The sequence below is a fragment of the Pagrus major genome, chromosome 22 (assembly GCF_040436345.1).
Source record: "Pagrus major chromosome 22, Pma_NU_1.0".
In the NCBI taxonomy this organism is placed as follows: domain Eukaryota; kingdom Metazoa; phylum Chordata; class Actinopteri; order Spariformes; family Sparidae; genus Pagrus; species Pagrus major.
In genome coordinates, this window is record NC_133236.1 from 28,884,131 (window position 1) to 28,903,805 (window position 19,675).

The 19,675-nt window shown below is 43.3% G+C and overlaps 1 protein-coding gene across 4 annotated transcripts in view; it reads right to left on the minus strand.

Annotated features, from left to right (window-relative positions):
- cdc42bpab (CDC42 binding protein kinase alpha (DMPK-like) b) overlaps positions 1-19,675 on the minus strand; it is an 82,252-nt gene that overhangs the window by 4,070 nt on the left and 58,507 nt on the right. The window contains exons 14-42 of one of the 4 annotated variants that reach the window (XM_073492999.1): positions 19,475-19,596; positions 19,166-19,286; positions 18,539-18,649; positions 18,148-18,395; positions 16,691-16,796; positions 13,751-13,875; positions 12,690-12,795; positions 12,213-12,361; positions 11,997-12,088; positions 11,372-11,448; positions 9,865-9,903; positions 9,024-9,143; positions 8,209-8,292; positions 8,018-8,123; positions 7,674-7,810; positions 7,251-7,390; positions 7,009-7,090; positions 6,688-6,907; positions 6,333-6,395; positions 5,950-6,203; positions 5,712-5,836; positions 5,364-5,578; positions 5,017-5,114; positions 4,698-4,782; positions 4,191-4,314; positions 3,698-3,815; positions 1,789-1,906; positions 1,536-1,693; positions 629-703 (exon numbers count right to left, since the gene is read on the minus strand). In XM_073492999.1, coding sequence (XP_073349100.1) covers positions 629-703; positions 1,536-1,693; positions 1,789-1,906; positions 3,698-3,815; positions 4,191-4,314; positions 4,698-4,782; positions 5,017-5,114; positions 5,364-5,578; positions 5,712-5,836; positions 5,950-6,203; positions 6,333-6,395; positions 6,688-6,907; positions 7,009-7,090; positions 7,251-7,390; positions 7,674-7,810; positions 8,018-8,123; positions 8,209-8,292; positions 9,024-9,143; positions 9,865-9,903; positions 11,372-11,448; positions 11,997-12,088; positions 12,213-12,361; positions 12,690-12,795; positions 13,751-13,875; positions 16,691-16,796; positions 18,148-18,395; positions 18,539-18,649; positions 19,166-19,286; positions 19,475-19,596 — 3,618 coding nt within the window. The remainder of the gene's footprint in view (positions 1-628; positions 704-1,535; positions 1,694-1,788; positions 1,907-3,697; positions 3,816-4,190; positions 4,315-4,697; positions 4,783-5,016; positions 5,115-5,363; positions 5,579-5,711; positions 5,837-5,949; positions 6,204-6,332; positions 6,396-6,687; positions 6,908-7,008; positions 7,091-7,250; positions 7,391-7,673; positions 7,811-8,017; positions 8,124-8,208; positions 8,293-9,023; positions 9,144-9,864; positions 9,904-11,371; positions 11,449-11,996; positions 12,089-12,212; positions 12,362-12,689; positions 12,796-13,750; positions 13,876-16,690; positions 16,797-18,147; positions 18,396-18,538; positions 18,650-19,165; positions 19,287-19,474; positions 19,597-19,675) is intronic. The other 3 variants (XM_073492997.1, XM_073492996.1, XM_073492998.1) reach the window with 3 other exon arrangements.

Genomic DNA, 19,675 nt, shown 5'->3' on the forward strand with positions numbered 1-19,675 from the left:
CACACATCTGCTCTCTCAAACAGACCATAATTATAAACCTCTGTAGGGTTTGTGTATTGGGAGCAGCACTGCCCAGCTACATTGTGCACAAATCTTAAAAGCACTCAGCCTTTCCACCCATCACTTCAAACCATGCAGCTGTTGTGACGTGTTCCAATTCATAATCAATCACTTTGTCAGCTGAGCTATGTGATCATTACATACAGAGTCGTAGAGTATCAGAATATCCAGACTACAGCCTGTGGCCTAGCTGTTAGAAACATGGGGAGGCTGTGTGGAAGCAGACATGCTCTGTGAGCGGTGGGAACAAGTGTATGCAAAATGGCCGGGCACCATTTCATCAGCAACCAAAAAAATGACAAGAGGCCGGGTGAGACTGATGGTGCAGCTGATGCTCCGGTGAGAGACGTGACAAGCCATCGGCCATCGGATGCAGCTGACATGACGGAGCTGAGATGGAGCAGCGAGGGGCTGCGGGGCGGCCAAAGGCTTCACTAACATCATGTGACTGTATATCTGTGGGTCTAAATGCACCTCATGCTGATGTGTTTGTTTTGTGGGTGGGTGTTCAGTGACACGGTGCTCTCAGTTGTGTGTTTGGTGCAGCTGTTGCAGCTGTTGACATTACCTTCATCTTACTAAGCAGGGTCCTTAAAGCCCTTTTCAGATCGGGGGTCTTCTCCGACGGTGAGACTGCCTGCCACTGCAGAGGAGAGTTCAGACTCAGCGCCCAGCCCACAGACAACATGCTGCTGGGGTGGGTGGGGGGGGAGGCGGGGAGGGCGAGGCGCAGCTGGGTGAGGGTGGAGGGGAGGCGAGGAATGGGGCAAAATGGAGCTGACAGCGTCCAGGCTTATGGGCCATGAGGATGGGGAGCCACAGGGAGGATGGCAGGCGGTTTGAGGGTGGATGAGGTACAAGTTGAACTCTACTGTAGTTAACTGCATCAACACTGGTTTAAATATATAGAAGCAACGTTGGAGGGTTGCTGCCTGCCTGACTCAAGTTAGATCTTACAGGAGAGTACAAGTGTTACAGGGACATAATACACATGAACTGTCACTGTGTTTCCTTCAGTAGTGTGAGGGAACCACGAGCCAGAGCTAAACCTAAAACAGGTATCATGGGGAGGCGTTAACAGTCTGTACTGGGAGACTGAGGTCACTACAAAGCGCTGACATCACAGGGAGCTAACCAATCAGTCAGAGAGATGGGATGAGGCCAGGATGCTTGTGACAAATGGGACAGAGGAGGAGTTCTTTCAATGGGGAACAATGTGAACCACTTCATGTCTAACTTCTACAATCGCATGGCAAGAAAACAATCATGATTTAGACTCATACAAAGCTGATGTCGGGTTGACGTTCTACACCACAATCTGTGCAATCAGACGTTGAACCATTTGAACCAACAGTTAGTAGAAACTCAAGAATGTCATTAGATTAGTTTAGGTGAACAGAACCAAGCTCTCAGTCCTCTCTTACAGTATATTACATCAAACGTTTACAAGAAGCTGTACGTTCACACGAACTGACCTCTCTGTCAAACTGTGAGAGTGGAGCATCACCACAGTCCATGCCTCCACCAGAGGACAGGGAGCTCTCAGAGGGAGAGGTCATGGTCTGCCGCTTGGATCCGTAGCTTCCTCCTGACAGCTCTCGGCGCAGAGCGCTGCCGTTCTGAGAGGACGAGCCTGAAGAGAGAGGGAGGGAGAGGAGGAGATGAGTGGAAGCCTACAGTGCAGGGAGAGCGTACACCAAAGACGACTGATGTGCTGCTGTTACTCACGTATGCCCAGTCCGCTGCTGGCACTCATGGAGCGGCCCGGCTCGGCCCGGTTCTTGGTGATGGAGGGGATGCTGACTGAACCGCTGAAGCCCGCGCGGTTCTCCTGAACACGGACGTTCTGGTTTAAACACGCAAACAGAACAAACACACGCACACAACACAGAGTGCAGTGCAGGGGGCAGGAGTGAGGAGGGTGCAGGTCCAAACACGACACGCTCAAACATCTCACGTGTGATTGCTCACTGAGGTTTGAGCAGACAGACATGCAAGCACGGTCTCTGTAAACATGTAGCAGGTCAGGAGAAGCCGGAGGAGCGAACTTTAGAGGATAAAGGAGCACGAGGGCGAGGAGGCTCATTATGCGATTCGCCCAACAGGCTGGACGCACTGGATGAGTGAGCAGTGTGAGTGCGTGGCGTCACGTCTCGCTTTACATTTTGGCATCCATGTTAACAGGTTAGAGCGGCCACACTGGCTGAGTGACTCGTACGCGTGTGTCAAGCAAAGCTGCAGCAGCGCTTCATCTATAGATTCAGAGTCTCTTCTATCTTTACTGCGACACGACCTGAAATGACCTGTAGACAGTCATATCGCCATCATAGCAGCGTTTCACTACAGGTTTGATGTCTGTATCTGCAGAATATGTCACAGACGTGCTCTCTCTCTCTCCCCCCTCTCGCTTTCTTGCTTTCTCAATGGGGGTAAATACAGAAGCCCTGAGGAGCAAGTGAGATTTATATTTTCTGGCGCTCAATTTTCTACGTTTTTTAAAAAAAAGTCATGTGTTGAGCCGAGTGAGAAAAAAAATATTTTTTTCATGAAAAACTTTTTGAACTTGACTGGATGGAAAAAAACATTTTTTATCGCAAAAAGATTTTTTTTTTCGACACATTTTTTTTCACTGTTACAGATGATTTTTTTTTATTCTCATGAAAAAACAAACAAAAAAATTTCCCAAACAAATAAATTCTCATGAAAAAGAATTTTCTCCCAAAAAGACATTTTTCTTGTGAAATTTATTTTTCAGGTTTTTTTTTTTTTTTTCAAAAGTTTTTTTACATTCGGCTTGACACCCGAAAAAACGAGAAACAGTTGCACAATTGTGTGAAATTTTTTTCCACACAAATTTTTTTCCCACTCAGCTCGACACACGAAAAAGAATTTTCTCACACAAAAAAAAAAATTCTTGTGGAAATTTTTTTCCACCGAAAATGTTTTTTTCCACCGAAAATGTTTTTTCCGATTCGGTCTGATGTGAAAAAACTTTCAAATTATTTTCACTGAACACATGAACGTAAAAAATTTCCTTGTGAAATTTCAAAATATTTTTTTCTTCTGGTGCTCCATTTTCTAAGTACGTGAAAAAAAAATGTTTCTCGCTAAAAGTATTTTTTTTCATTCGGCTCGACACACGAACAAAATAAATTTTAGAACTTAGAAAATGGAGCACCAGAAAAAAAACCAATCTCACGTGCCCCTCAGGGCCTCCGCTGGTAAAGGTAAATCGCGTCATCATATTTATTGATGATTATCAAAGGCAAACTCAGTGTAAACAGAGAGGGCAGGCAGGCGCTGCCTATGTAACACAAACATGCGAGTGAGCTGCAGCAGGTAAGCAACGCAGCCGCCACGCAATACAGTCGTATCCTGTGGGGCCAGCGTTTAAGCTTTTAAGGTTAGTTAGTAAAACAGGGAATAAAACCTTTCTTTGCTCAATTCCAAGTGTCAGCAAAGGTGACATCAAAGGATAAATGAGGACGGGAGGCTGGTTCTACAAACACATCTTGAATAGTGTGTCAGCTTTTATCTGTATTTGTATCTGTGTCTTGTGTGTACGTGCTTTTTCCCCTTGTGTTTGTCAGGCTCTCTCTCTATACATATATTTACATGAAAATATAAATATCTGTACCATGGGCAGGTCCTTAAGGATCTGGATCCCGTCTCCTGGTCCCATGTGGGCCACGTGGTTGAAGTTGGTGGGGTTGGAGATGAGCTTGTTCCTCATCTCTGGGTCTCGCAGCATCTCTCTGGAAGCACAAACACACGAGTGATGAGCAGAAGCCCAAAGAGCAACACGGAGACTAAAACAGGCTGAGTGCAGCGAGGCACTCGAAGTCACACTAAAATATGTATTTACTCTCCTCCATTAAAGTTTAATTCTACCTTTAGGGTAACCTGTAAATGGTTCACCATTTGGATTTTTAAAAAATACTATAAAAAGACATGAAACATTTTCACAGGGAAACAGACACAGGACAGGAAGTCAGGATAAAATTCAGAAGATGCTGAGACTTGAGAAAAATAATCGTTGTGAAGAAACTGGTCACCGAGACGAAGGCTGAAACCTGCGCTGGTGTTACTCTGAATATAAATTGTGCTCCGTCGTGCTTCAGGTAAACTACCTCCTCTGCTGAAGCCGCTCCTCCTCAGGCACCCTGAACGAGAAGCGTCTCTTGTTGTTCATGCTGCGCACCATCTGCTTCCTGCTGTTGTCAGACGTCTCTGGGACGACCAGCTCATCACCCTCTGGAAGATGACAACAAAAGGCGCAACAGACGTGTTAACATGAAGGCCTACAAAGTGCTGCAAATTCACACTGGTGGCTGAGAATGGCACATCAAACTTCCTGCTGTTACTCAAGTTGCTTTGTTCTACAAAACATATTTCTAGAAAGGACAGAGGAAGGTTATGAAACACAAGAGTTAAAGAGTTAAAGTCCTGCAAATGACAACTGCCTCACTCAGCAGCAGATCTATATGCTGCTGTGGTTGTATGGACTACAGCAGAATATAAACACTTAACTTTTTGGACAACAGTGGAATAAATCTTATACTTTATTGCGGCATCATCAACATTTTTGTAGTTTTCAGTCATGTGATGCTTCACAGGACACACTTGTGAATTCTTACCGGCCATCTTGTTTCTAAAGTAGATAAGCCGGACCGTTTCCAGTCCCAGCAGGTTCAGAGAGCCATCAACATTCAGAGGTCGTACCTGCAGAAGGAGCAGAGGAATCATCATCTGTTTTCAGCTATTGATTGATTATCATCATAGAAATTGACTTAAGTAACTTTTGAGTAAGGATTTTATTCATCTGTTAATGTGGCCGAGCAGAATATGTCAGGTTACTGTGGTGAGTCACTCAAATAATCCAGCAGGTGGAGCCAGACGCCTGCCGAAGCTTCAGTCGTGTCATATTCACAACAGGCTGCGGTCGACTGCACTGACCTTCTTGAGAGGGATGGTCTGAATCCACTCCATGGTGTTGACGTCAAACACATCGACAGCATTCTCACTGTACACTGACAGGTAGGGGGCGTTGTAGCCTGGACAGGGAGACATCGTTAGTGGTCTGTCTTCTTTTACTGTCAGTACTTCTGTTTTTATGGTTTCTGCTTTCTCATGATGTAAATATTTGTACTGATGTATATAACAGTTTACTGTATGTGTGTCACATACATTAAAAAATAAAATGTGTCCATTTGTTATATTATTGTGGCTAGATATACAATGAGTATCCATACACCCTGTTATAGTGATCATCATACAGAACGAGCATTCATTCATGCACTCACAGGCAGCGTTGGGCACAGCTGGCCACATCAGCTCCTGCTGACGGGACCTGCGGCCCTGGGAGTCCACATAAACTCCTATGGCGCTAAAGCACAGCAGCAGCTCCTTGCTGGAAATCTCTACGGCACAGAGGGCGTCCAGGCCCTGCTGGGGGATGAAGGCCAGGGTGTGGTCCTCGGGGTGGAGCAGGCTGATTGGGGACACGTCACCATGGACACTGTGGAGGTCATCAGACACACAGAGTCAGATTGAACATATTAAGATGATTATTCAATGAAATACTTTACACATTTTGACATGTTTTACAGTGATTTCTCCACTGTGTTCTGATCAGTTGGCATGTGGATTACCTGTAGCGGGTGAAGCCAGACTGATATCCTACATAGAGACGCTCGCTGAGCAGACCCATCCACTGAACTTGCCCCGGGGCCTGAAGCTCTCGCAGCCGACGATGACGTCCTTTACTCTTATTCACCTGCAGAGCATGGGGACAATTGGAAAGTGTTTTTTACAGCAGCAAATAAAAACTATAAAACATCGCACTAAAGTTGTATGTGTCAATAAACGGCATTAAAAGTGTTTCCTCACCTCGTAGCATATGATCTGTCTCTTCATGGCCACACAGAGGCAGGTGAGTGAGCCGTTACGGACGGGTCCAGACACGATAGTCTGGCAGCCTTTTGTCTCTGCCAGCTTGTAGGACTCGGTCTCGCGGCCGTCCAGGGCCTGCGTGGGGAAGAGACGCACGTGACGGTTCCTGCCGGAGATGACGGCCAGCAGCTGCTCATGGAGAATCAGGTCGATGTGGTGCACCTTCTTGTTGTCCCCCACCCGGATAATTTCTGAAGATGGAGGGAGTGAATAAAGATTTGGGGATAAAGGAGGGTGGGTGAAACAAATAAAATAAAATCAGGTCATCAATCCACCGACTTCATTAATGCCAACAGATTTAAATAAAGAGTGGATCTTACCATCTTTGGTGACATGGATGACAAAAAGGCCTTCCTCGTTGCCCAGGGCGACACGCTCATGATCTGAGGACAGAGCGAATAAGGTGAGACGGCCACTTCAGGACCAGTAAGAAAGAAAAGGGCAGAAAACGTTCCAGTCTGCTAGTTTCTATTTTCATAGCATGGTGAAACCCAAACTGCCAGTCTCAGACAGTTTCTCTCATCTAATTGTCGGTCTTTGAAAATAGCTCCATCTAACGACATAAATAAGGGACCTTTTTTTTTTTTTTTAAGATAATCTGGGCCTAACTTCTAACTGCTCCCTATGACACCACGTGTAGCTTGTCCAGAGGCTCAGTGAGTGTTGAAGGCCCACCTATGATAGCAGCAGATTGTGTGGTCTTGATGAGCGGCAGGGTGCTGTCGTAGGCCTCCTTGGGGACGTAGACGAAGCGCTCCTTGAGCTTGTTCTTCTTGAGGATGCGGTGGAGCTCGTTGAGGAGACCCACCCATTTGTTCCTCTCCTGATCGCTGTCGGCCAGGATCAGGATGGAGGGCTTGTGGCTGCTGGAGGGGGAGAGCTGGGACGCTGTCACCTGAGGAGAGGAGAGGGATTGGGTGAGAGGTCACATGAGGTGTCGAATAGTATTCAGATAGTTTTGAAACCTTCGGGGCAAAAACAATCAGGAGGACTTACTCTGAATATACAGGGGATGTCTTTACGGCTGGCGTGGATGACATCAGAGGCCAGGACAGAACTGACTGAAAACTCTTCATCCCTACAGGACAGGATCGAGAACAAAGGTTGGACATGAAGGACCTACAGCTGCATGGATTCATCACTCATCAGATGAAAGTGGGTTTTTTGTCCAGTGTCAACATGGTTTAAGTAGTTATAGCGTCTATAGTCACTAAGAAGAGTCTCTATGCTTCTCTTACCTCATATCTATAACTTGGCTGACTACTACACTTGGTTGTGTGGCTTTTCCTTCTCCCAGTTCGTAGAGGAACAGTTTGAAGTCACACACCACAGCCATCGCCCTCTGCCAACCCTTCTTCACCCCTGTTGGTTTGGGAACCTAAAACAGACACAAAGACATGGTTTAGTGATAGAAAACAAAGACCTGTACCAAATTCAGAACTATACAAACACGTGTAAAAACAAATGTTCCCTTAAATCCAAGACTGTTGTCTTTGTGGATTCAGAAATAAAGTAGGGACGGTGAAAGCTAAAGTCTATTTGAGTTTGAGAGGAAGTAAACAACTCGGAAACGCTGTCTTGTCTCAAGGTCTCCCAACACCTGCATTGTTTTCAACTGAGCATACAATTCAGACAACAAGGCCTTTGTCAGTCTTACTCACCCTTACTGTCCCTTCATACACGGTGCCAATCCCCCTCTGGGGGTCGATACCCAGCGGGCCCTTGGTCTGGTCAGGAGGTACAGGACACACAGCCGGAGCCTTGTCCGCACAGGTTACATGGCAGGAGAAGTTACACACTGGACAAGGAGACGGAGAAACGAGAGGTTTGATTGGTCATTTATCAGACTGATTTTAAAACCAATAAAAAGGAAATTAGCTTTGAAGTTTGAATCTCCAAGTTCTGTGAAAATGTGTTAAACTCCAACCTGAACAAACTGAATCCATTAAGGTAAAACATTTTGCATGTTCTGGGTGCTTTTTGTTTTTTTATCCCCGTCTCTTACCTTCACAGGTACAACCTTGACGTATGAGCCCCACCATGAGGGAAGTGCACCGGTTACATTTAGTGGGCGTGTTGAATGTCTTCACCACAAACTGATGTGCTTTGGACTGTGGAGAATAAACATGAATGAGTAAGAGAGACATCATCAGTGGTTACGACATGAGATCTTTTGAGGTGGAAAAAGCGTCTAACCTTAGGTGAGGAGCGTCCGATACTGCCGTACCCTCCTGAGCGCATGGTGGGGGTCTGGACTGTACGGGGAGGATGGTCTATGAGCTGCACGACAGAACACACACAAACATCGAGCAGTGAGATACCACACTGGATGCTGGCTGTGCATGAGGAACAGAAAACTTAGGAAATAGCCACAAAAGAAAAGTCATTCTGTGGGTATAGATCAGAAGGGACACAGTTGGAGCTGGCAATAATTGTAATAAACCCAGTAGTCCGTATTGAGCATATAGATTTGACACTAAGACATGAACAACGTGATCACCTGCAGATGTTTAGTTTTTGTTTTATTTCATTATCAACTCTAATTTTGAGGAAGTTGCACATCGTATCTGCTGCCAACGTGGTTCCCAATCAAGACGTTGGTATTTACTTACATCATCGTATTCAACAATAGTGTGACAACACACCAAGTTCAATTTAGACTGGAATCTACTGCTGGCCTCAATGCCCTCCTTCTTCTTTGCATTCCTCTGTGATTGAGTTACTTGCATTTCACAAAGGCTGACCTGTCTGACAAGCTCAGTATTGTGAATTGCTCTGAGCAACAGTTTCAGCTGAACCTTAAATGAAAAATGTCAATTGAATTGGTATGGCGAACATTAGGACCCATTTTTTTCTTGTTCCTTCACTTGCCAGACATACAAGTGTCATGTTAAGAGAGAGAGCCTCCTGATCAGGATTTGTAACCGTTGACAACAGGATGGGAAATTACATCCGACTACTATCCAGATTCTGCAGTTGTGTTTAACTAGGGCTGCAAAATCTCTATATACCTCTATGGGCTCCATATCACTGGCCATGGAGGGTGAACGCGAGCGGGACTTGAGGTGGGACTTAGGGTCATCTTCCCGGGATGGAGTGTTGGAGGGGGTGAAGTTATCCATCGAGTCCACCTGATGACAGAAAAGCAAGATGGAGGAGTGGGAGAGGGATACAGGGACAAGAAAGGAAAGATAAGTGAGAAAAGAAGAACAAAAAGAGGGAGGTGGAAATGATGAGATGGGAAAAATGGAGAGGAACAAAGTGGTGATAAGGCAGATGGACAGAGGAAGATGAGGAGGAAGACAAAGAAAAACAGGTGTTAAACAAAACAAACCAGAGAACAAAATGCAGTTTCCATGCTTAAAGAAAAGAGCTGGTGCCATATACAGGTGGAAACAGAATACACAGGGAGTGTGGTCATTTTCACTGGACTTTCAAAGCTACACAGGAAAGACCACAACCTCACTGTAACCCTCAGTTAAACACATGGGAACACATCACAGCCCAATGCCCATGCTAATTTGAAACACAACAAGCACACCCCATACACCATGCATGGCCATTCACAAAACTACACTGAAGAATATAAAATAAAATAAAAAAAACACACAGACACCAGTGAACACAGGCAATACACATTGCAACACCCCACGTTATTAAATATGACAAATCCAGAACATCAACATGTCTTTTGACAAAAGATTTTTCAGAACCCCTGCCATGCAACCAGACAGCCACAGTAAACACACACAAGAAATGCACGCACACCAATTAAACATCAACATGACGAGGACAACACAGCATATTCAGAGAGACTCATTGAGATCACAGAGCGCAAGTGATGGTGCTTACACGTCTGCCTTTGCTAGCTGGGCCAACGGATGGCGAGCGCTTCAATGGCAGGAGAGGCAGAGAGTGGCAGAGACATAGAGATGAGTAAATATCAGAAAGGCTGTCTAACAGAGCTGAAAACACACAGTTAAACAGACTGAGGGAGAAACATGGAAATGGTAATATGAGCCTGTATTACATAAATCCAACTGTTTCTGCTGCACATCAAACATCAGATGAATACCACTTTATCTGCAGCAATCATGTTCTTATGTATGTCATTTAACATTTATTACATGAACGTGGATATTGTTCAGTATATTGTTAATATGACCACCTTCCAGCTAATGGGAGGTCATATTAAAACATACTTATCTTCTTCTCTAATGATTAAATTTCTGTGTCTATTACTTTCAGCTAACTATTTCAACTGTTGTCCTTTGCTAGTAACTATTTCAACCTCTCTGCTTACTTACCAACTAGTTTTTAACAACTTGTGCTACAACTGACTCAGGTTGATGGGGAGCTTACTTGTTGTATTTCCTTAATCAAATCACAGTTTCTATATTTTAACTGAGTTAGTTTAGTTAAGTTGAGTCATTAAGCTGAACACACGTAGCCCTGGTTGGGAATCACTGCGTTAGACTACTGTATGTCCACCAGAGTTGATCTGTGGACGAAGGCTGAAGAGGGTGGATGGGTGCAAATGGAAAGAAAACACATGATGATGGGAAGGGAGCAGCTGGGAAAGTCAGTATGGAGCACAGTGACGACAATAAACCCCCCCGTTAACCAAAAGATAAAGGGGTAGATGAAGGATTTGTGGTACTTTGTGGTTCTGGTCAACCACAGTTCTAGCACTAGCAAACTCAGGTAGAGCCATTCAAATAGCCCACTAGCCTACAAGGAATAGCAAGCAACTGAGTAAAAGGGCAGCACACTGCAAAACATATTAATCTTAACAAGCAGATGGAATGAATTCATCTCGTTCCATGTATTTTTCCATTTGTTTTAAGAAAAATAAGATTTGGACCTTGGTAAAGGACAGAACTGACATTATGCAGTGGTTCTGCTCTTCTTCACAGTTACACTGATGCACAGGCACGAACGCATAGATGCAATATGTATACACAGATCTACACTGTCGGTCTCAGTCAGTAAAATGCTCAGAGTCCTACAGCTACTGTTACATACACACACAGACCTCCGCCTAACCAAGAGGAACTTACGTCTTCCCAAAACTCAATTAAAGAAGATGAAGATGAGGAATAAGAGTCCTGATGTACCAGAGAATGAAGCAAGGAAACAACCAAAAAGATAAAAGAAAAATAAATATACATGTGAAGAAAAAAAAATGTTAAAAAGCATGACGAAAAAAGCAACAAAATAATTGACTGAGCTGCAGACTTATGATTTCCAAGTTGATCGTGATCACAGAAATTCAGACCCTGAATTCAAGACAGATAAATGGTTTGCTCGCATCAGCTATTCTTGAATCAGCAAGGATTTTCTTTTCTCGCATACTTACATCAAACTGGTCGAGCGCTGAGGTGGGGGCGTTGAGAAAAGCCAAGAAGGAATTCTGGGAATCCTGGTGCTTGACACCTACAGACACAGAACAAATAACACAACCGTGGTTAAGTACGTGATATTAAACCATCAAAGGGGTGACTTAAACAAAATGAGTCACAGGACTGACTCTAAGAAGTGGGAGGTGTTTCATATGACCTCAGAAACAATACGTTGTCATGTACACAGCACATGATTTTATTTCCCAAATATGACTGCTGACGCAAAACCTTCTAATTTGGTTCCCTGGTTGTATTTATCCCTCTTTCACAGTGATTATCTCTCACGAGTCCTTTCACAGCGAGCAGTGACCGGTCAACCACGAACACGCATGTATTAACAAAAACAGAACATTTGAGTAACTGTTTCTTGTTTCTGTGTATTTTTGACCACTGTGTTTCTGACATGTATTGATAGCTATAGCAGGTGTGCTCTTTTGCATCAATCTGAAATAAGCGCTGTAGGAGCAACAGTGGAGATTAAAAGTATTTATGTTAACACTTTAACACAACTATTGTAATTTTTGAGCATTTTGGCAACTGATAAGAAAACAGAAAGGTCATTTGACAGATTTTCAGACGTACCCCTCCGTAGCCGCAGCTCCTCCGTCTCTTTCTTCAGCCTGTCAATTTCAGCTAGGAGCTCCTGGTTTTTACTTTCCACATCCTGCAGTTTACTGGTGGATCAGAGACAGTAGTGCATCAAATGAAGTCCACATGTTTAGTAACAATTTTGAACTGTTTTCAGGGATAATCAGTACAAAAACAAACTCTTTAACTTCCTCTGTGGAGTATCCATACCATTCTGTGGAGATGTTGTTGGCTTTGACCTTGTTCAGTTCATCCGAGATGCTCTGCTTGGCTCTGATCTCAGCGTCCAGGGCTGACTGCAGCTCCAGACGGGCCGACATGTCCAGCTTGGCAAAGCGCCGCATCTTCCACGGCATGTCCTGAAACAGAGAGGAACAGTTACTACATTAATGACAAACACTGACAGACGGAGTTCAAATGACAGACGGGCACAGCAGGCGTGATGATATAACTGCTATTAGAATAGTTTAGACTCAATCAGTCATAACAGAAATATAAAAATACAACTTCATCTTATTCAACATTCATCTGATCATCTGAGAGAAATAAAACATATGTAAGGCAGTTTTATTAATAATTAAAACAGTTCATAATCACAGAGTATCTCAGTAACACAGCAGAGTTTCATTTGACTCAACAGCATCTACAGTTTTTGGAAACACTGTGTATTATGTGTGTGTATTTTACTGTGGCTCTGGCTCCCAGGCTGGTGTTTCTCAGTCCCTCCAGCTCTTCTGTCATCTTAGTGGCCAGAGCCTGCAGGTATCCCCGAGCATCCTTCTCATCGCTCACCCTGCAGCAAACAGACACAAATACAGGTATTTTGCATTATGATACATTTAAAGACGTTCGAAAGAGTCACATTCACCCATAAAAGCCTTAAACAGAAACTCATAACTGTTTTGACTTTGTTTAACAGAATCAGACACATTCACACCACAACTGTTTTAACTTTACTAGTGCACTTCAACCTATGAACAAACACACACATTATGTAAACACTGCCTTAAAGAACACCTGACACCGTCGTAAATGCTTATCATCAACTTCACACACACAAACAGATAGGTACACATGTTCAGACTGCAGGAAGCTCTGAGCACATCACTAATCTCTAACGCTCAGACTCAGGCTGACCCTAACGCAAATATAAACCTAGACTGTTGCGCAGCGGCACAACATTTCCACCAGGGGGCAACATCATTCACCAAATCCTTTTAAAAATGCAGCCCCAGCTCAACATTTGTATGTGCATGTTTGGAATGTGAGTGTGTGCATCGGTGCATGTGTGTTGCATCGTCTGAATGGATCAATCGCCTGTCCGTGTGTGTGCGTGTGTGTGTGTCTGTGTGTGTGTGGTATGTGTGCTATGTGAGGACTGCAGTCTGGTCCAACAGAGGGAAGCCGAGCAGCTGGCGAGGTGTCAGCTGCAATGGGAAGTGATCTGAGAGGAAGGGAGGGTCAAGTAGCTCTAAGATCTTCAGAGGCATGTGAGAACCGCTGCAGTTATACTGTGTTGAGAAACCCAATACACTACTACACAACATGGGAGTGTGTGTGTGTGTGTGTGTGTGTGTGTGTGTGTGTGTGTGTGTGTGTGTGTGTGTGTGTGTGTGTGTGTGTGTGTGTGCATTCTATGAGCCTGGATATAGCCCTCTTTCACTTTGTGTTAGAGCATCAATGGAAAAGTATATGCCTCAGCACGTATTGAGGACATTTGAGAAAGCTACTGTGTGTGTGCGTCTCACCATTGGATGATTTCGGTGATCTGGGCCTCCCAGTGAGCTACACTCTCCTTTTTGTCAGCCAGCTCCCTCATCTCCTCCTCCAGCTGCCTGTTGGAGCCGCTCACCCTCTCAAACATGCTGGTCAGCTGAGGGGATACGCACACAGACACACACACAGACAAAGAAAAAAGATCGTATTAGATTTCATCGCGTCGTGAAGCTGTCATAATACACCTGGTAAATGGATTCATATATTCTGTATATACTGACAACATGACATTACATTAGAAAAACTGTACTACCGTGTAATGAGTCTAACAGTTGCTGCGTAGCTCAAAGCAAAGGTGTTCGGCCTTGAACGTGACGACGGGCTCAATATGTAAAATGAATCATTGTGTTGTTGGAGGTTATGACAGATTTTATGATTCAACTCCCAGATGCTCAACTACAGCGCTGCTAAGGAGGTGTGTGGACACACACACAGACGAGGAGGGTGATTAATTTCAAAAAGTCCTCCTGAATCCCTTAATGTGAGAGGTGTGTGTAAAGACGTAACCATGGTGACATCATTACAAGTCTCAAGCTGCCCTGTTGTTTGTTTAAATACCTCACTTTGTGGGCACATTTTTGGTGTCTTGAAACTGTCGAGGCTGTGATGTAATGTGTGAGCGAAGACAGTAATTTAAGATTGTTTTGCAATTGCTTTCCAATCCTGGAGCTGGTCGCCAACAAATGTTTGGACTGTGTGAGGACAGTAGAGGTCATAAAAAATGTCAAAGTGGTGGAGTCACTATCATGGGATGGAATATTGTTTTTATTTTTTTTTTGGTGTGTACTGTAACTCTTTACACATACACTTCACTCGATAATGGGCTCCCACTGATGAAACCTCCGTTTACGAAAACATTTAGGCGTAACAGCAGTCTGGAACACAGAAGCCACACCTCACCACAAACACGTTGTACAATAGGGCTTAAAATATATGGATCAAGGTGGATTTGAGTCATATCTGCTGACAATTGAAACATCTCTTTCGCAAGAAACCAAGTGTCTCTTAACTGTTTTCAAGGATACAATGACTTGTATCCAGGGTTCATTCAGCTTTCAAGCACTTTTCAAGCACATTGAAGGTACCTAAATCAAAAATATCCAGACTCTTGAAGCCATTATCGTCATATCTAAATACTGAGAAGTGCAACTGTGAAAAGTTTACATAACTCCTTTATGTACTCACTGAAATCAATATATGTTGTCATTGTTTTTGTTTTATATAATTTTAGATTGTCTATTTTGTTCACAAATATTTAATGCTCGCTAATTTAGACAGCAGGAGACGATAAACAACAACATAACGGCTAAAGTTAAGCATTTTCCAGACATTCAAGACTTTGTACGAACCATGTATATCAAATGCTCCCATGAAAAATAGTGGCTTGCCAATTTACTGACAAGTTTCACAAAATGTTTTTTCCCCTAATATTTTACCAGCATGAGTATTTTGACATGACAGTATAGAAGCTGATATAAAAAAACACCAGTCGAACAGCGACGGTGTAAAATGACCTGTGATGGAGTTTATTGTCCCTTTTATTTCTCTGCAACTGTCAGATGCCCTTGAGCACCTCCCATTTTAATCATGGACCGCTTTACTTCAGTAAAATGTTTTTTGGCATCTAACTTCGTCTTAAAACATTCAGCACTGAAGCGTAGCAACGTTTAGTTTTTTAGGTCACTGAATTTGAAAACTGACACTGCTAACTTTTGTCTGTTTCTTTTCTGCTGCAGGATTTAAAGCTCCACGGTGTTAAATTATTCTTTTGACTCCATTTTTGACTTGAGTAGATCATTTTTTGGGGGGCGTCAACTCTGCTAGTGATCACAGCTCACGAAGACAAATCCCTCATGAACGGGTGGCATTTTTTAACATAATATGAGAGATTTATGGCAAGGTTGTTGAATTAAGAGGGTTCGGTGAATCTGAACGCAAAGTACGAACAAGCCTTACGGAAAAAGGTGGGAGAGATTCAGTGAAGAATAAGAAAAATGTTGCAAGAGCCTCAATCTGAAGCTGTTGTTCATTTATAAACACGCAGTAAAACAATTCAAGTCACCAAATGAAATTTTCTCGTGTCTGGCTGAACAACTGCATTAATCCTCTGTCACAATAGTCACCAATTTGAGCTTAACAACCATAATACTTGAAGATGGAGTGGCTTGATTTTTCTACAAAGGAAACAGAGTTGAAATTTGGTGCCTCCTTTGAAAGATGAGACGAGTCAAACAATAATATTTTCACACTCCAAATGCATTCAAGAACTATTTTGTGCAAAGACTCACATACAGACAGATCTAATCCGTCCTGAGCGCTTAAGCTTTAAAAACATAATCTTTCACTATGTGAAATAACAGAATAATACATTAAATAACTGCAGTGACGTGTGCTATCGTTCCAGTGGCACCCACATCCATATTCTCTCCATTTCATCAAGACATTTCCTACTTTATCAGTTGCAGACTTTAAAAACAACACTTGGACATTTTATTCCATATGTAAGAATGCCTCCCACTTCTGAGACATTGTTTAAATTGGGAGTCTTTTTGAACTTCCAAGAGCTATTTCCAAAGTCAATACAGTGTAATCCAGAGAGTCATTCCATCGGACTGTGGAGGAGGCTACAGGGTGTTTTTATGGCGGATATTGAACAGTGATTTCTTTGGCGCAGCACTGAGAGAGGGGGTGGAGTGAGGAATGTGATGACAGAGTTCGGGCCGGTCGAGAGGGGTTACCTGGGGTTAGGGAATTGTGGTTTTTCTGCGTATGTGTTTTGGAGAGATAAACAGATCACTAAAAAGCTAAGAAAGCAAGAAAGAAAAACACTGAAACTTTTTTTTTTACACTTGGTGGTGTGTTTTCAGAGTGATTTTTGTTTTGTTTCGAGTGTATGGGAACAAATATTTTACCTTATCCAGTTCACTGGACAGCTTCTTATTTTCCTCGGTGAGCAGGACCCTCTCCCTCTCGTACTTCTCCTTGTACTCGGCCTCAAACTCTTCCCGCTCACTTTGGCTGGAGGAACAAAAATGCACGCACACACAGATTATTAAACTTGTGACATTGTATAAACTTACATTTATTCCCTGACCAAAATTCACAGCTGCAAAACCAATCTTGACTTCATCATTTCAACATGAATGCTAAATCAATCTCTCAAAAAGGGGACTTTTTTCAGAGATTTGGGTTTTGTGGAACAGTTTTCTGCCTTCCAGCCTCCTGGACTGAAAATGCTGGTCTTTGAACACTCTGCCATCAAATGTTCACCAACTTCACAGTCGACCACCATCCTCCTATGTTTGTTCCCACACATTTCCTCAAAACCTGAATCAAACGCTTGGTACTAAGACCAGGTACGATTTATTCAGCCCAAACACATTAATGCAGTTAGAATCTGATACAGCGCTGTGTTTAAAAATGAATAAGAAAGGAGTGAGAAGAACATGTCAGTAATGCCAGGCAGGAAGGTTAGGCTACAGGGTACAAAAACAAAGCTCTAAAGCTTTCTCCTCAAAAACAAGATTTTATTAAAATTCGATTAAACCAGCGGTTCTCAAAGTGGGATCAGGTGCCCCTGAGCACCTACCAGGGGGTCCGCAGAAGAAAAATAAGTTCCTTCTTTCTTTTCTAGGTATTAATATCCGAGTTGGCACATTTTAACAGAAACTCTTTTTCCAGATCAACCATTTGCGCCCTCATTTGCCCTTTTCCATTCAAAACTAGAGTGTACTAAAGTCAAGTCTTACCTCTTTAAGTTTTAATAAGTGAGTTTTTTATATTTCTATGTTGTTTCAATTCAGAGCTCAGAGAGTTAGTCTGTGAACATAAGTGAGTAAAATAATTATTTATCATCTCTACAGCATTGTTAAAGCCACACTTGGATTTTTGTTTTCAGCCAGGTGAGGTAAACAGCAACAGCTCTCTTTCAAGCCCTCAACAGAGGAACCATTTTGAGTCCTCTGAAATGTTGGAGGTATGAAAGCACTTGTGACCCCCTGGAAGGAAGTTACCTGCATACCAGGTTATCTCTGGTTGGGTTAGGGGCAACAGAAATATTAAAATTCTAATAATGTTACAAACTAATAATAGTTAGATTAACTATTCAAAAGAAACAGCACTTCACAGTTACTACACATTTATACCAGACAGTTGAGCTACTTTAATTGAACTCTTAGTACCTCACGCAATCATCACTGGAAAAGACAATGAAGAAAACAAAGATAATATCATGACTACCAGGATATTGGGCATACACAGTGCAGCAATAACACTAACTCCACTACATTAACAGTACATGACTAAAAAAAACATTTGTCTTGATTTTTTTTAAAAAGAAAAGAAAGCAGAAAAGAAATGGATAAAGTACCTCTCACGTCGAGTCTTCTCCAGCTTGTCTTTGAGCATCAGGATCTCTTTCTGCAGGGCGAGGTGTTGGCTCTCAGCATCCCGCAGCTCCTTGCGCAGGGCCTTCAGCTCATTGGTGTGCTGCGCCTCCCTTCGTGCCAACTCCTCCTCGTACAGGAGCGTCTTCTTCTCCAGGTCTCCCCGTAGGCGTCCCACCTCCTGGGTCTGGTCCGCTGAGGCCGGGCCAGCGGAAGAGCCTGCCTGCTTCAACTGGGTCAAAAGTGGGCACGGCAGAAATGAAGATTAGTTAAGATCTGGTCTGATCTACGAGTCTTTTAACTTTTCAGGATGTGCAGCGACTCTGTCGACGGATTCGAAGGTTCATGTTCAGTTGTGTGTGATGTCACACTTACCTTAAGCCCTTCCAGCTCCTCCTCCAGCTGTCGGCTGTACTGCTCGTTACGCTCTCTCAGCTTCCTCTCTTTCTGAGCCTCTGCTGCCTGCTCCTCCGTCTGCGCCTCCATCTAAAGATGGATGCACAAATAAACCCCAGTGATTGGATGCAAGAACACATTTCAACCCATCTTTTTTATACATGTAATATAATCATAACATATAAAAACATATTCCAAACCATGACCAAGCTAAAGATAACAGCTGCAAAAATAGACAAGAAGAAGACCAGTCACTCCAATATTTAAAACACTAAAATAAACATATTGTGGCCTCATTCCAGTGCAATGTGTTGTGGATACACCTCTGGAAAGGATTATGTGCTATGTTACTCTTAATTGATGGAAATTCCAAAAACAACACATGTAATGTTCTTGCAAGTGTGTAGAAACACATTGTACACTGAAATATTGCCACAGCAACACTGTTTCTAATCCACTGTATAAATATTCATGGAGCTCCATGAATATTTATAGAGAGGTGACAGGAGCACAATACATAGACCACAGTAGAAGTTTGAATTGTGCACCAACCGGTGGATGGAGACAGAACAGGGTGATCTAGCAACCACAGGGAGACTACTCTACCTCCTTCTTGGACCTCTCTGCCTTTCGCACCTCAAGGCGAAGAGCCTCAACCTTCTGAGTTTGGCTCTCAATCTCCTCCTCCTTGTCTCGCAACTGACGAGCCAGACGCTGCTTCACCGACCTGGGTGTAACATTACAGTCACAACAGGTTGTAAATGTTACAGGTGAGTAATAAACATAAGGGGCCAAATCAAATGGACCTGTAGCTTAATACACTACCAACCAAACGTAGCATTAAAAATGTAATGTTGAATAAAGTAGGAGGTGTAGGTGTCTGGTTTTGAGAATGGTCTGGGGCAGTGATCCTACCTGAGGTCTGTGAGTCTTTCATTGAGCTCAGAAAACTCCTGCATGGCCAGTTTTCTCTGGCTGTGAGCGTCCTTCAGCTCCTTCGACTGAGACTTCAGCTTCTCACTGGCCTCCAGAACATCCTGGGCACAAAACGGAGAGTGAAGAAAAATATTAAGATTCTCAGGAAAGAAATTTCTCAAGAAATTAGTTTATTTGACT